The 13,972-nt window shown below is 57.0% G+C and overlaps 2 protein-coding genes and 1 long non-coding RNA gene across 3 annotated transcripts; all 3 read left to right on the top strand.

Moving 5' to 3' along the window:
• The first annotated feature begins 3,813 nt into the window (after positions 1 to 3,813).
• Positions 3,814 to 5,044, top strand: LOC117007513. Its single transcript, XR_004420151.1, has 4 exons — positions 3,814 to 3,863; positions 4,110 to 4,169; positions 4,452 to 4,514; positions 4,957 to 5,044. It is a non-coding gene; the product is annotated as an uncharacterized LOC117007513 (long non-coding RNA).
• Positions 5,045 to 7,372: 2,328 nt separating this feature from the next.
• On the top strand, positions 7,373 to 9,271 carry LOC117007495 (pneumococcal serine-rich repeat protein-like). The gene is made up of 5 exons (XM_033080717.2): positions 7,373 to 7,451; positions 7,744 to 7,753; positions 8,000 to 8,215; positions 8,516 to 8,584; positions 9,027 to 9,271. The coding sequence occupies exons 2-5, from the start codon at positions 7,750 to 7,752 to the stop codon at positions 9,044 to 9,046; spliced, it is 309 nt and encodes a 102-aa protein (XP_032936608.1). The 5' UTR covers positions 7,373 to 7,451; positions 7,744 to 7,749; the 3' UTR covers positions 9,047 to 9,271.
• Positions 9,272 to 11,017: 1,746 nt separating this feature from the next.
• LOC117007497 (interferon alpha-inducible protein 27-like protein 2) lies at positions 11,018 to 13,114 on the top strand. The gene is made up of 5 exons (XM_033080719.1): positions 11,018 to 11,076; positions 11,352 to 11,407; positions 11,967 to 12,011; positions 12,383 to 12,544; positions 12,759 to 13,114. Exons 2-5 carry the CDS (start codon positions 11,404 to 11,406, stop codon positions 12,845 to 12,847), a joined length of 300 nt encoding a protein of 99 aa, XP_032936610.1. The 5' UTR covers positions 11,018 to 11,076; positions 11,352 to 11,403; the 3' UTR covers positions 12,848 to 13,114.
• The last annotated feature ends 858 nt before the right edge of the window (positions 13,115 to 13,972 follow it).

Consider the following 13,972-nt stretch of genomic DNA (forward strand, 5'->3'; position numbering starts at 1 on the left):
AGAATGAAAAGTTGCCAACACCCAGAGGTGTGGTTTATAATCAGGTGCGGTTTATAATTGTAAAATTACTATACTTGCTGTTCCCCACAGTGGAAAGGATCAGGCTTCCTGCAGGAACAGCACCAGAATGTCCTGGAGATCGGGGAGCCCCAGCCCTGCACCAGCACAGACAGCAACATCAAGAGTCAATGAGAATGAAAGTGAAACTCAGTGATTTAGCCATTTCTAGTAAATTATTTGTCCTGAAATTCCCTATTGGGATCTTTCCTGCAGCACTTTGACCCTCAGAGCACAGTACTCACAGGACAGGTTCATGGTGGGGGTTGCTGTAGTCCCAGGGGGGTGTTTGGGGACAGCACCCTTTCCCTGAGGATGGGATAATAACGGGGTGCTGCTCACCTTGCTGCACCAGTGTCGAGAGCAAGACAAGACAGAACTGAGTTACAGGCTGTGGGATGCACCTGTAGAATGCCATGGCAGCACAGAGAAGCTTATCTCCCCTGACCTTGGGAAGAAATGTCACTTGGCAAATGTCCTAGGGAGAGGACCCTGAGGGCATCTGCCAGACCCCTGCACAGAATGTGATCACCCTCTGGATGGATGTTAACAGAGTGTTGCTGATGGGTCAATGCTTGATAGGTCACTTATTGAAAAAAACCATATAAGTAAATACTGGGTGTTGAAGAAGGGTATAAAACCAGCTCCTTTCTCTCAATAGGTGTCTCAGTATCCCTGTGGGTCTGAGTCCCTGTCTACTTTGTTCATAAACTGGAGGAGCAGCCAGGTATCCCTGGGCCAGATAGGAGCCTGGGTGGGGTCTGAGGGGTCTCTGCTTTTATGGGATCTCCTGGTGAGAGAGGGGAGGGTTGGGGCAATCATGCAGGGCAGCAAAGCCCCACTGACCCCACCTGCCTGCCTTGTTCTTGCTTCCCAAGGGACCAGGCCTAGAGCAGACTCATCTCAGCTCTCGCTCCTGCCCAGCCCACCATGGGTAAGTTGGGTGTCTCGGGGAGTTGAGGGGTACAAAAGCTGCAGTGGGGCAGATCAGGGGGGCACGGGGACCCTGGGGTTCGTCCCTTCTCCCCTCTCCTGCTGGGTGTCTGCAGGGCTGAAGGAGGGTGGGGCTGGGAGAGCTGCTGCTGCCCCCGGACCCCTGCCCTGCCTGGCACAGGGCACTGGACTCCTGCCAGGAGCAGCTCTAGTGCCCACACTCCTGCTCTTCCGTCATTTTCCTTCTTGACATTTATTCCAGCTGTCATTGCATTCATTGCGGGAGTCTTCGTAGGAGCTGCAGTTGCAGGTGAGAGTTTGGCATGGGATGAGCTGTGCTGGGCTTCATTTGGGAGCTGCTAGGAGGGAAGGGGGCAGCACTGGTCACTGCCTGGAATTCTGTCTGCCCCTGCTGCTGCAGCCCTGCACACTGCTCCTCTGCTGCTGCCCATGGGGTGTCCCCACACCTGCACCCCCAGCCCTCGATCCTCATTCTGGTCCCTGGGTGCTTTTGGGGAGGCTGGTTCTGGTGCTGGTGGCAGTGGGGGATGTGGGTCACAGAGAGCACCCTAATGCTGTACTGTCCTCCCTGCAGCAGCAGCAGCAGCAGCAGCAGTAGCAGGTGGTGTGCCAGAGGACCTCCATGACAAGCAGGTTAGCAAGACTAAAGCTCTTGCTGTTGCTATCACGGTCGGTGTGTGGGGTGGGCAGGGTGCTGGGCTCTGCTGGATGGGAACACAGGGTTCCTCTAAACACAGGGTTCTCTTGGGCTTCCTTTAAAACCCAACTGGTTCTTTAACTCCACTCTGGTCTGAATCTCCCCAAACTGTTGGACAGGGGAAATCCCCAATATGGTGGGAAGAGCCAGAAGCTGCTGGGATAACGATCAAGGCTGAGGGCATCAGGGCTGTGCAGGCAGATGTGTGCTCTGTGGCAAGAACTCCTGTGTCCACTGGCAGCAGTGGGCAGAGGGAAAAAGGGAGAGCAGAAAGGGCTCAGCTTGGATGTGCTAAGGGAGCAGAACTCAATGTAAGGCAAATCTCTGCCACAGCCTGAAGACACCCTTGGTGGAGAGACATTGCTGCCTGTTCCTGCCTGTGCTGGTCCATGAACAGGCAGCCTTGATGCTTCTGGGACATAACACTCCTGTCTCTATAGGGGGAAACCTAATGGCCTTGGCTCCAAGCCGCAGCCCAAGCTATGCCTGCCACAAGAAGGAATGATGACCAGTGCTAATGAACAGAAGCAGATTTCCTTCCTGTCAAAGCAGCCTGATTCGTGTCTTCCAATTGCAGCAACTGGAAAGACCCGGCTGACACACAGCTGCCCCTTTCACAGATTTGAATTACCTTGAGCAATAAATGCTTTGAAAGTTTTAATAAAAGTGCATGTCTGGTGTGTGTATGTGGTGTTCCTTGGTGTGTGTCGTGGCTCAGGTCCCTGCCCTGCACCTGGGGATTTGCAGAAAGGGATTGCAGCAGGCAGTGTTTCCAGCCTTGCCCCCTGTCCCCCTGCACAGCGAGGGGCTGGCTCCACTGAACCCTGACAGTGCTGGCAGTCCCTGGGAGCCCAGCACTGCTCCAGCAAATCCTCAGGGCAGCATCGCCCTGCACTGCAGGGCCGGCAGAGCCCGAGGGGTTCAGTGGGTGCAGCTCTGCAGCCTCGGGCTCAGGACACCCACTCACTTTGATTTGGGCTGGGACAGGGGAGCTGGTCCTGCCACACACGCTGTGCCCCACTGCTCCTGCTGGGCTGGGGCTTGTCCTGGGTCCTGGGAGCTGTGTCTGGGATCCTCATGGCCGGATCCCTGGGGAGCTCCTGGGGTGCTGGCAGAGCATCCTGGGCTAGCAGGGCTGTGGTGGCAGCCACAGTGGTGGCTCATGGCAATGGTTGGTGTCTCAGGGGTCACTGAGCAGTGACTCTGCTGCCTGTGGGTGGTAGCCCAGTGGCATGAGTATGTATTTGGCACCCAGGGGGTTCTTTGCAGGGGGCTCTGGTGCATGTGGATGCATCTCCTGGTACTCCATGGCCTCTGGCTCCTTCCAGCATCTCACTGCAGCTGGAGGACACAGCCATGAGAAGCACAGCACCGTGAGTGATTTTTGAGGAACAGCCCCAATGGGAGGAGGCAGGCAGAGCGCTTCAGCTCTGCTCTCCAGACTGCTGTGGGTGTGTGTTAGAGCCGAGGCATTTCACTGGTCCCAAACCTGCTCGGGTGATGCCCCGTGAAGCCACAGGAGCCCTGGCACAGCCTGAGGAGCCCCCAGCCCGGCTCGTCCTTCCCCCTCAGCTCCTGCACCTCCCGTGAGAGGCGGTCGGGGTGAAAGGGCTCCCTGGGGGACACTGCCAGGGTCTGACCCCGAGGATGGGGGAGCCCCAGCCCTGCTCTAGCAGAGACAGAACATCAAGAGTTCATGAGAAACTGAAACTCCGGGAGTGGTTCCTGAACTTCTCGAAAATCACCTGACACGACGTAACCTAGGGCTGAATCTTTCCTACCCGCCCTTGGCCACACAGAGAACAGCACACGTAGGACAGGTTGGTGGTGTGGGGTGCTGTCGTCCCTTGGTGAGTGTTTGGGGACAGCTGCCTTCCTATGAGCCGGGAGAATAAGGGGAGACTGATCACCTCGCTGCACTGGTGGAGCAGCCACTGAGCCCTGGGCTGGGCAGGAGGCTGGGCTGGGACTGAGGGGTCTCTTCTTGTGAGGGGAGGGGATCAGGGTCTCCTGCGTAGGAGAGGGGAGGCTTGGGGCGATCATGCAGGACAGCAAAGCCCCGCTGACCCCACCTGCCTGCCTTGTTCTTGCTTCCCAAGGGATCAGTCCTACATCAGACTCATCTCTGCTCTCGCTCCCACTCAGCCCACCATGAGTAAGTTGGGTGGCACACGGGTTTGAGGGGCACAGAACCTGCAGTGGGACAGATCAGGGGGCACGGGGACCCTGGGGTTCCCCTTCTCCCCTCTCCTGCTGGGTGTCTGCAGGGCTGAAGGAGGGTGGGGCTGGGAGAGCTGCTGCTGCCCCCGGGCCCCTGCCCTGCCTGGCACAGGGCACTGGGCTCTAGCTGGGAAGAGCTTTAGTGCCCACACTCCTGTTCTTGTGCCATTTTCCTTCTTAGCCTTTATTCCAGTTGCTGTTGCTTTCCTCGTGGGACTCGTCGTAGGAGTTGCACTTTTAGGTGAGACTTTGGCATGGCATGAGCTCTGCTGGCCTTCCCTGGTACTAATGCTGAGAGGGAAGGGGCAGCACTGGTCACTGCCTGGAATTCTGCCTGTCCCTGCTGCTGCAGCCCTGCACACTGCTCCTCTCCTGCTGCCCATGGGGTGTCCCCACACCTGCACCCCCAGCCCTCGCTCCCTGCTCTGCTCCCTGGGTGCTTTTGGGGAGGCCGGTTCTGGTGCTGGTGGCTGGAAATGCTGGTCACAGAGAGCACCCTAACGCTGTTCTGTCCTCCCTGCAGCATCTGCAAAGAATCAGACTGTGGATTTCTCTGTGAATACCCAGGGTGCACGGTTCCGTGTTGGTGAGTGGGAAGGGCAGGAGGGATGGGCTGTGCTGTGAGGGAACAAAGGGTGGTACCCTGGTCTTACCCTGAAGGTAAAGTAGCACTTTAACTCCTTATTGTATGCTCTTGAACTGTGGGGAAAGGGATTAATGCCAATGTGGTGGGAAGAGCCAGGACCTGCTGGGGCTGGAGTCAAGGCTGAGGGCATCAGGGCTGTGCAGGCAGGTGTGTGATGTTTAGAAAAAAGTCCTGTGTCCAGTGGCAGCACTGGTCAGAGACAGAAAGTGGAAGCAGAAAGTGTTTGGGTGTGCTCAGGGAGCAGATCTTTCTGCGGGCCAAGTCTCTGGCACAGACTGAGGAGACCCTTGCTGGAGAGACATTGCTGACTGTCCCTGCCTCGGGCTTGTCCATCAGCAGGCAGCCTTGATGCCTTTGGGGCATGACACTCCTGTCTTTATAGGGGGAAAACAAAAGGCCTTGGCCCCGAGCATCAACCCAAGCTATGCTGTCCAGAAGAAGAACTGGTGACCACTGCCAGTGAACAGAAGCACAGTTCCTGCCTTCCAAGGAGCACAATTCATGTGTTCCCACTGCTGTAAGAGGAAATCTGCCACTGAACCCCAGCTTCCCCTTTAACAGATTTGGATTACCATGAGCAATAAATGCTTTGCAAGGTTTAATAAATGGGCATGGCTGGTGTGGGTGTGTGTGGTGTTCCTTGTTGTGTGTCGTGGCTCAGGTAGCTGTCCTGCACCTGGGGATTTGCAGGAAGGGATTGCAGCAGGCAGTGTTTCCAGCCTTGCCCCCTGTCCCCCTGCACAGCGAGGGGCTGGCTCCACTGAACCCTGACAGTGCTGGCAGTCCCTGGGAGCCCAGCACTGCTCCAGCAAATCCTCAGGGCAGCATCGCCCTGCACTGCAGGGCCGGCAGAGCCCGAGGGGTTCAGTGGGTGCAGCTCTGCAGCCTCGGGCTCAGGACACCCACTCACTTTGATTTGGGCTGGGACAGGGAGCTGGTCCTGCCAGACAAGCTCTCTCACACCACTGCTGCTGGACAGGGGTTTTTTGTGGGTTTGAGGAGCTGTGTCTGGGATCCTCATGGTCGGATCCCTGGGGAGCAGAAGCCATGCACGAGCTCCTGGGATGCCGGCAGAGGATCCTGGGCTAGCAGGGCTGTGTTGGCAGCCACAGTGGTGGCTCATGGCATTGGTTGGTGTCTCAGGGGGGCACTGAGCAGCGACTCTGCTGCCTGTGGGTGCTGGACAAGTAGTGTGAGGCTGTACTTGGCTCCCAGGGGGTCTTTGCAGGGTACTGTGGGGGATGTGGCCAGAGCTCCTGGTGCTGAGTCACTGCAAACGAGCTGGGCAGGGGCATGGGGGTGTGGTTGGTGGGTGTCCCCAGTGCTGGCCCAGCTGCACCAGTCTTCAACTACTCTAACAAATAGACAGGCAGATTTGGAGTGCGGCATTCCCAGACCTTGCAGTGTGGCAGTGGAATGAGTTGGTTCATCCTGACCCATTGCAGCAGCAGCAGCAGAAGGGGGGACCCCTGCCAAGCCAAGAGGCAGGCCCAGGGGGATTTCCCCTGTGGAAGTGGCTCCAAGCACAGGCACTCACCTGTGCCATCCATCCGTGCTGGTCTGTGTGGGCTCACAGGATGCAACCCTTGGCTGTGCCCCCATCTCCTCACAGCTGCAGCTCCCCAGGTGTCCCCCCAGCCAAACTGCTCAGCCACAGCTGCATCTTGGATCATCCCAGAATCCACAAAGAGGAAACAACCACACAAAACACCAGTCTGAGCACCCTCCACCGAGAAGCTCTGGATTCGAGGCACACATGGGTTGGCCATGGCTCCAGGCACAAGGAGCTCTAGGATGGATGTGGACACAGGGCCCATGTGGGCAGTGTCTCTGCCTGGGCTGCAGCGGGCAGAGACTGAGGATGGGACTGGGAGTGAGCAGGAGCTGCTCCCCACAGCCCCTGGCCAGTCTCGTGTTTCACCATGGCCTCTGGCTCCTTCCAGGGTCTCTCTGCAGCTGGAGGACACAGCTGGGAGAGGAACAGCTCCGTGGGGCTTTGGCTGGGTTTTGACGCTGCCCCGGGGGGAGGAGGCAGGCAGAGCGCTTCAGCTCTGCTCTCCAGACTGCTGTGGGTGTGATTGATAAGAGCCGGGGACATTCACCAATCCCAAAGCTGTTTGGGAGATGCTCTGTGAAGCCACAATGTGGGAATACAACTGGAGAGCAGAACTGCTGGTACTGCTCAGCTTGTCACAGCCGATGTGGATCTGTCAGCTGTAGCAGGCCGCAAGGCTCGGCAGGAGGGCGTAGGCCCAAGCCTTGGCAGAGGAAAGCAGGATTTTGGAGAAAGAAACTATGAGATAAAAAGGTCTTTAGTTTGGTACAGAGTGCTTAGCCTGCAGTTTCTATGGGGATTTGCGGGAAATGTTGTATCTACCTGGCTAGCTTAAACGGGGCCTAGATTGAGCAATATTATCTAGTTACAATGAAGGAATATACCTTAGTGACATGAATATTATTGGTGCGCTATTTTTAGTAACAATAGAAAAAGTATATAAAATTTGCTTTGTGGATCAATAAACAGCTTCATGGCTCCTTGCAAATCATGAAGACCCCGTCCCTTCTTTTCCACCGCTGTCACCACAGGAGCCCTGGCACAGCCTGAGGAGCCCCCAGCCCGGCTCGTCCTTCCCCCTCAGCTCCTGCACCTCCCGTGAGAGGCGGTCGGGGTGAAAGGGCTCCCTGGGGGACACTGCCAGGGTCTGACCCCGAGGACAGGAGAGCCCCAGTCCTGCTCTAGCAGAGACAGAACATCAAGAGTTAATGAGAAAATGAAACTCAGGGGGCCGTTCCAGAATTTGTCGAATATCAGCTGACCGTGCCATTGCAGCTGTCCCTGGTCCCTCACAGAAGAGGAGGCCTTCAGGAGGTCCCACGGTGGGTGTTTGGGGACAGCAGCCTTTCTCTGAGGGGGGACAATAACAGGGGCTGCTCATCTCACTGCTCTGGTGCAGGAGTGACTGAGCCCTGGGTCAGGCAAGAGCCTGGGTGGGACTGAGGGATATTTCTTGTGAGGGGAGGGCATCGGGGTCTGCTGGGTGGGACATGGGTGGCTGGGGATGATCATGCAGGGCAGCAAAGCCCCGCTGGCCCCACCTGCCTGCCTTGTTCTTGCTTCCCAAGGGACCAGGCCTAGAGCAGACTCATCTCAGCTCTCACTCCCACACAGCCCACCATGGGTAAGTTGGGTGTCTCGGGGGGTTGGGGGCACAGAAGCTGCAGTGGGGCAGGTTGGGGGGCACGGGGACCCTGGGGTTTGTCCCTTCTCCCCTCTCCTGCTGGGTGTCTGCAGGGCTGAAGGAGGTTGGGGCTGGGAGAGCTGCTGCTGCCCCGGGCCCCTGCCCTGCCTGGCACAGGGCACTGGGCTCCTGCCAGGAGGAGCTTTAGTGCCCACACTCCAGCTCTTCTGTCTTTTTCATTCTTAGCTGCAGCTGCAGCTGCAGCTACAGTTACAGCTACAGTTACAGCTACAGCTACAGCAACAGCGACAGCGACAGTGACAGCTACAGCTACAGCTACAGCTACAGCTTCAGCTACAGCTTCAGCTACAACTACAGCTGCAGCTGCAGGTATAAGTACAGTCGCCCTTGCAGCATTCGCTTTTATCATTGTGGGCATCGTCGCTGGATTTACATATGTAGGTGAGAGTCTAAAATGGGATGAGCAGTTTTTGAACAGATTTGCGTTCACTCGGGGGAGCTACTGAGATGGAAGGGGCAGCACTGGTCACTGCCTGGAATTCTGTCTGCCCCTGCTGCTGCAGCCCTGCACACTGCTCCTCTCCTGCTGCCCATGGGGTGTCCCCACACCTGCACCCCCAGCCCTCGCTCCCTGCTCTGCTCCCTGGGTGCTTTTGGGGAGGCTGGTTCTGGTGCTGGTGGCACCAGAGGGGAGATGTGGGTCACAGAGAGCACCCTAACGCTGTGCTTTTCTCCCTGCAGCCGTGAAAAATGGTTCAAGGATGAAAATGGGTGTGAGGAAGGGATCTTTTGAATTCTATTTTGAATCTGGTGAGTGGGGAGATCAGGTGAGATGGGCTGTGCTTTGTGGGAACACGAGACTGTACCCTGGGCTTACTCTGCTGCTAAAGCAGCCCTTTAATCACTCCCTGGTCTGAATTTGCCCAAACTGTAGAGAAAAGGATCAATACCAATGTGCTGGGAAGAGCCAGGACCTGCTGGGGTAGGCGACAAAGCTGAGGGTGTTAGTGCAGGCAGGTGTCTGCTCTGTGGCAAGAACTCCTGTGTCCACTGGCAGCACTGGCCAGAGACAGAAAGGGGGAGCAGAAAGGGCTTGGATGTGCTCAGGGAGCAGAGCTTGCTGCAGACCAAGTGTCTGGCACACACTGAGGAGACCCTTGGTGGAGGGACATTGCTGGCTGTCCCTGCCTCGTGCTTGTCCATCAGCAGGCACCCTTGATGCTTCTGGGACATGACACTCCTGTCTTTATAGAGGGAAAACAAAAGGCCTGACTCTGCTCTGCAAGCAGTAGCCCTTGCCTTGCTGTCCTGAGGAAGAACTGATGAGTACTGCCAATGAACAGAAGCACATTTCCTTCCTTCCGAGCAGCCTGATATGTGTCTTCCCACTGTGGGAATTGAAAAGTGCCTTCTGACCCTAAGCTGCACAATTAAGATATTTAGATTGCTTTGAGCACTAAATTATTTTAAATCTTTAATAAAAGCGCTATGGTGGTATTGGTGTGTGGTGTTCCTTGGTGTGTGTCGTGGCTCAGGTACCTACCCTGCACCTGGGGATTTGCAGGAAGGGATTGCAGCAGGCAGTGTTTCCAGCCTTGCCCCCTGTCCCCCTGCACAGCGAGGGGCTGGCTCCACTGAACCCTGACAGTGCTGGCAGTCCCTGGGAGCCCAGCACTGCTCCAGCAAATCCTCAGGGCAGCATTGCCCTGCACTGCAGGGCCGGCAGAGCCCGAGGGGTTCAGTGGGTGCAGCTCTGCAGCCTCGGGCTCAGGACACCCACTCACTTTGATTTGGGCTGGGACAGGGGAGCTGGTCCTGCCACACACGCTGTGCCCCACTGCTCCTGCTGGGCTGGGGCCTTGTCCTGGGTCCTGGGAGCCGTGTGTGGGATCCTCATGGCCGGATCCCTGGAGAGCTCCTGGGGTGCTGGCAGAGCATCCTGGGCTAGCAGGGCTGTGGTGGCAGCCACAGTGGTGGCTCATGGCAATGGTTGGTGTCTCAGGGGTCAGTGAGCAGCGACTCTGCTGCCTGTGGGTTACTGGGCCAGTAATGTGAGGCTGTATTTGGCACCTGGGCGCTCTTTGAAGGGAGCTATTGGTGTGGGTGGCCACAGCTCCTGTTGTTGAGTCACTGCAAATGAGCTGGGCAGGGGAACGGGAGTGTGGGAGGTGGGTGACCCCAGTGCTGGCCTCGCTGCAGCAATCTTCAACCACTGCTCTGACAAATGCACAGCGGGATTTGGGTGTAGAGTCGCTGGGGCTTGCATGGTGGCAGGGGAATGAGTTGGTTCATCCTGACCCATTGTAGCAGCAGCAGAAGCAGCAGAAGGGGGGACCCCTGCCAAGCCAAGAGGCAGGGCCAGGGGGATTTCCCCTGTGGAAGTGGCTCCAAGCACAGGCACTCACCTGTGCCATCCATCCGTGCTGGTCTGTGTGGGCTCACGGGATGCAGCCCTTGGCTGTGCCCCCATCTCCTCACAGCTGCAGCTCCCCAGGTGCCCTCACAGCCAAACTGCTCAGCCTCAGCTGCATCTTGGATCATCCCAGAATCCACAAAGAGGAAACAACCACACAAAACACCAGTCTGAGCACCCTCCAGACACCGAGAAGCTCTGGGTTCGAGGCACACATGGGTTGGCCATGGCTCCAGGCACAAGGAGCTCTAGGATGGATGTGGACACAGGGCCCATGTGGGCAGTGTCTCTGCCTGGGCTGCAGCGGGCAGAGGCAAAGGATGGGACTGGGAGTGAGCAGGAGCTGCTCCCCACAGCCCCTGGCCAGTCTCGTGTTTCACCATGGCCTCTGGCTCCTTCCAGGGTCTCACTGCAGCTGGAGGACACAGCTGGGAGAGGAACAGCCCCGTGGGGCTTTGGCTGGGTTTGATGCTGCCTTATGGGAAGGAGGCAGGCAGAGCGCTTCAGCTCTGCTCTCCAGACTGCTGTGGGTGTGAGTTAGAGCTGAGGAGTTTCACTGGTCCCAAACCTGCTCAGGAGATGCCCCGTGAAGCCACAGGAGCCCTGGCACAGCCCGAGGAGCCCCCAGCCCGGCTCCTCCTTCCCCCTCAGCTCCTGCACCTCCCGTGAGAGGCGTTCGGGGTGAAAGGGCTCCCTGGGGGACACTGCCAGGGTCTGACCCCGAGGATGGGGGAGCCCCAGCCCTGCTCTAGCAGAGACAGAACATCAAGAGTTAATGAGAAGGTGAAACACAGGGGGCGGTTCCAGAACTTCTCGAAAATCACGTAACCGAGAGCTCAATCTTTCCTCCCGACCATTGGCCACAGAGAGCAGAGCACACGCAGGACAGGTTAGTGATGGGGGGTGCAACGGTGCCATGGTGGATTTCTGGGGACAGTACCCTTCCTCTGAGGGGTGACAATAACAGGGGCTGCTCGCCTCACTGCACTGGTGGAGCAACCACTGAGCCCTGGGCTGGGCAGGAGCCTGGGTGGGACTGAGGGATATTTCTTGTGAGGAGAGGGGATCGGGGTGTGCTGGGTGGGAGAGGGGCGGCTGGGGTGATTATGCAGGGCAGTAAAACCCCACTGACCCCACCTGCCTGCCTTGTTCTTGCTTCCCAAGGGATCAGTCCTGCATCAGACTCATCTCAGCTCTCGCTCTCACTCAGTTCACCATGGGTAAGTTGGGTGGCTTGCGGGGTTGGGGGCAGAGAACCTGCAGTGGGAGAGACCAGGGGGATGCACGGGGACCCTGGGGTTCGTCCCTTCTCCCCTCTCCTGTTGGGTGTCTGCAGGGCTGAAGGAGGGTGGGGCAGTGTTTCCAGCCCTGCACCCTGTCCCCCTGCACAAGGAGGGGCTAGCAAGGCAGTGGCTGAGTTTGTTATGAGCTCTGATTCATCTTGTGCTGGTGGCAGGTGACAGACTGGGCTGACATGTGCCCTGTGTCCTGTGCTGTTCCGGGTTGGTGGGCAGGGCAGGGCAGGGTGGGTGGGCACTCTGGGGTGAGCCCCTTCTCCCTTTTCCTCCCACCCTGGGGGGCAGTGGCACTCACCCCACCAGGGGCCTCTTCCCAGGGGTCTTCAGGGGCTGGAGGCAGATGAAGGCAGGGGGAGGATGGAGCAGCTGCTGCTGGCCCTGGGATCCTGCTCTGCCTGGCACAGAGTGCTCTGCACTGCTCAGGGGAGCTTTGCTGTCCATGCTCCTGTTCCTCCTGCCCTCCTGCCATTTTCCTTTTCAGGGATGAGTGGAATTGGAGCTATCATTGGAGCCACAGTGGGAGCAGGTAAGGATCTGGCACTGGATGAGCAGTGCTTGGGTTCACTGCCCGGTCCCAGTTCCCGGTGGTCCTGGGGAATGGGCTGGGCTGGGGCTGGGGCTGCAAGTACAAGGACTGGGGAGAATTGGGGTGCAGGGAGGTGGAGGCAAGGGGCAGCACTGGTCACTGCCTGGAATTCTGTCTGTCCCCATGTCTGCTGCAGCCCTGCACACTGCTCCTCTCCTGCTGCCCATGGGGTGTCCCCACACCTGCACCCCCAGCCCTTGCTCCCCACTCTGCTCCCTGGGTGCTTTTGGGGAGGCTTTGGGAGGTTTGGGTGCTGGTGGCAGGGGGAGATTTGGGTCACTGAGAGCACCCTAACACCATTGTCCCTGCAGGAGTGGCACTGGTTGCCATCCCAGCGTGCATAGGCGCACTGGGGTTCACAGGAGCCGGCATCGCCGCTGGCTCCATCGCTGCCAAGATGATGTCAGCAGCTGCCATTGCCAACGGGGGAGGAGTGGCTGCCGGCAGCACCGTGGCCGTGCTGCAGTCGGTCGGTGAGTGGGGAGGGCAGGGCAGCTGGGCTTCATCTCCATGGCACGGAACACAGGGTTGTATCCTGGGTTTGCTCTGGAGCCAAACCAGTCCTTGAACCCCTCACTGCTCTGAGTCACTCTGAACTCTCTGGGTTGTTTGCTGTGTCCAGTGCTGAGTCCCTCAGCAGGCAGCCTCCATGCTCCTGGGACTTCACACCTCGATCTGTCTTTGCAGGAGCTGCAGGTTTCTCTCTCGGTACCAAAATTGGGCTGACATCTGCACTGAGCACAGTTGGTGCAGCAGCTGGCGCCCTGTCCAAGTAACCTCCAAATGACAAACCTAAAAAAGGGTAAAAATCCAAGTGACAAACCCAAGAAAAAGTAACTCGCGTGATGAACATGAGGAGGAGACAACTCCAGACGAGGAACCCAGGAGAAGCCAAGCAGGTGCCTGACCCCAAGGCTTTGCAATGCACAATGGCAGGTGCTGGCAAAGCCCCACAGACCCCTCAGGGCTTTGCCTCCCCTTTCAAAAGCTTTGGATTCTCTTGAGCAACAAGTGCTCAATAAAGGCACTTTTGCTGCAGCAGAGATGGTGTTTGTGTGTCACTGCAGCTCTTGGGTGATGGTGGCATTAGAGGGTGAGAGAGCACCAAGAGCACCATCCCCACATGAAATCTGTGAGATTCTGCTTTTAAACTGTGTGGCTTGTGCTGCCCACATTCACTTGGATCTTCCAAGATTAAAACCATGTTCTTGGGGTTCATTTTGAGATGTGGGGTGTAAAGCTCTGTCTAACTTCACTGCTTCATTGTCATAAATTCCCTTCTCCCACCTGGCAGATGAAAGTCACGTGTCCCAGGTCTTGTTTCTTTAATAAAAGCTGAATCTGCTGAAAATCCATCAGCTTAGGGAATGTGATGTCCAATGGACATTTCAGTTCTGTGGTTAGAGGAATCCAAGCTGCTCAAGTTTCTTTGAGCGTTTTATGATGTTAAAAACCATATTGCATCTGTGCCTCACTCCCTGGAGCAGATCCAGCACTGGTGCCAGTGCCTGAGCATCACAGACCTTCTCAGTGAGATGTTTTGAATATAAAACCATGAATCTGAGGGACTTCATATTTATATTAGTGTTTTGTTATGTACCATCAATTACCTGCCTTCCCAAAGCACCTTCCCAGCACCTTGTAACAGCTCTTCTGCCACTTGTTCTTCCTGGCATGTCCAAAACTGCTCCCTCTGAAAGCCCAACACAACAGAACACTTCTGGAATGTTCCTTGGGATTGTGGCGGGGAAACTGAAGATAAAAATGCAAGTTCTTACAACTCTGCTGCTGGGAGAAGTTGGTACCAGTGGTCAGATAAAATGAGTGATTTCTATCGTACTTTGAAAATATCATCCTAGACAAGGGCTGGGATCAACAAAAGACCTGACTCTGTCCTGGAA

The sequence above is a fragment of the Catharus ustulatus genome, chromosome 26, assembly GCF_009819885.2.
Source record: "Catharus ustulatus isolate bCatUst1 chromosome 26, bCatUst1.pri.v2, whole genome shotgun sequence".
NCBI classification, from domain to species: Eukaryota; Metazoa; Chordata; class Aves; order Passeriformes; family Turdidae; genus Catharus; species Catharus ustulatus.

What these genes read in the sequence shown, in the direction of transcription:
- LOC117007497 (XM_033080719.1), top strand. An exon ending in TGGAGCCACAGTGGGAGCAG is followed by an intron (nt 12,012 to 12,382) that starts GTAAGGATCTGG and finishes TTGTCCCTGCAG; the next exon opens with GAGTGGCACTGGTTGCCATC. An exon ending in GGCCGTGCTGCAGTCGGTCG is followed by an intron (nt 12,545 to 12,758) that starts GTGAGTGGGGAG and finishes CTGTCTTTGCAG; the next exon opens with GAGCTGCAGGTTTCTCTCTC.
- LOC117007495 (XM_033080717.2), top strand. An exon ending in CGCTGGATTTACATATGTAG is followed by an intron (nt 8,216 to 8,515) that starts GTGAGAGTCTAA and finishes TTCTCCCTGCAG; the next exon opens with CCGTGAAAAATGGTTCAAGG. An exon ending in TGAATTCTATTTTGAATCTG is followed by an intron (nt 8,585 to 9,026) that starts GTGAGTGGGGAG and finishes CTGTCTTTATAG; the next exon opens with AGGGAAAACAAAAGGCCTGA.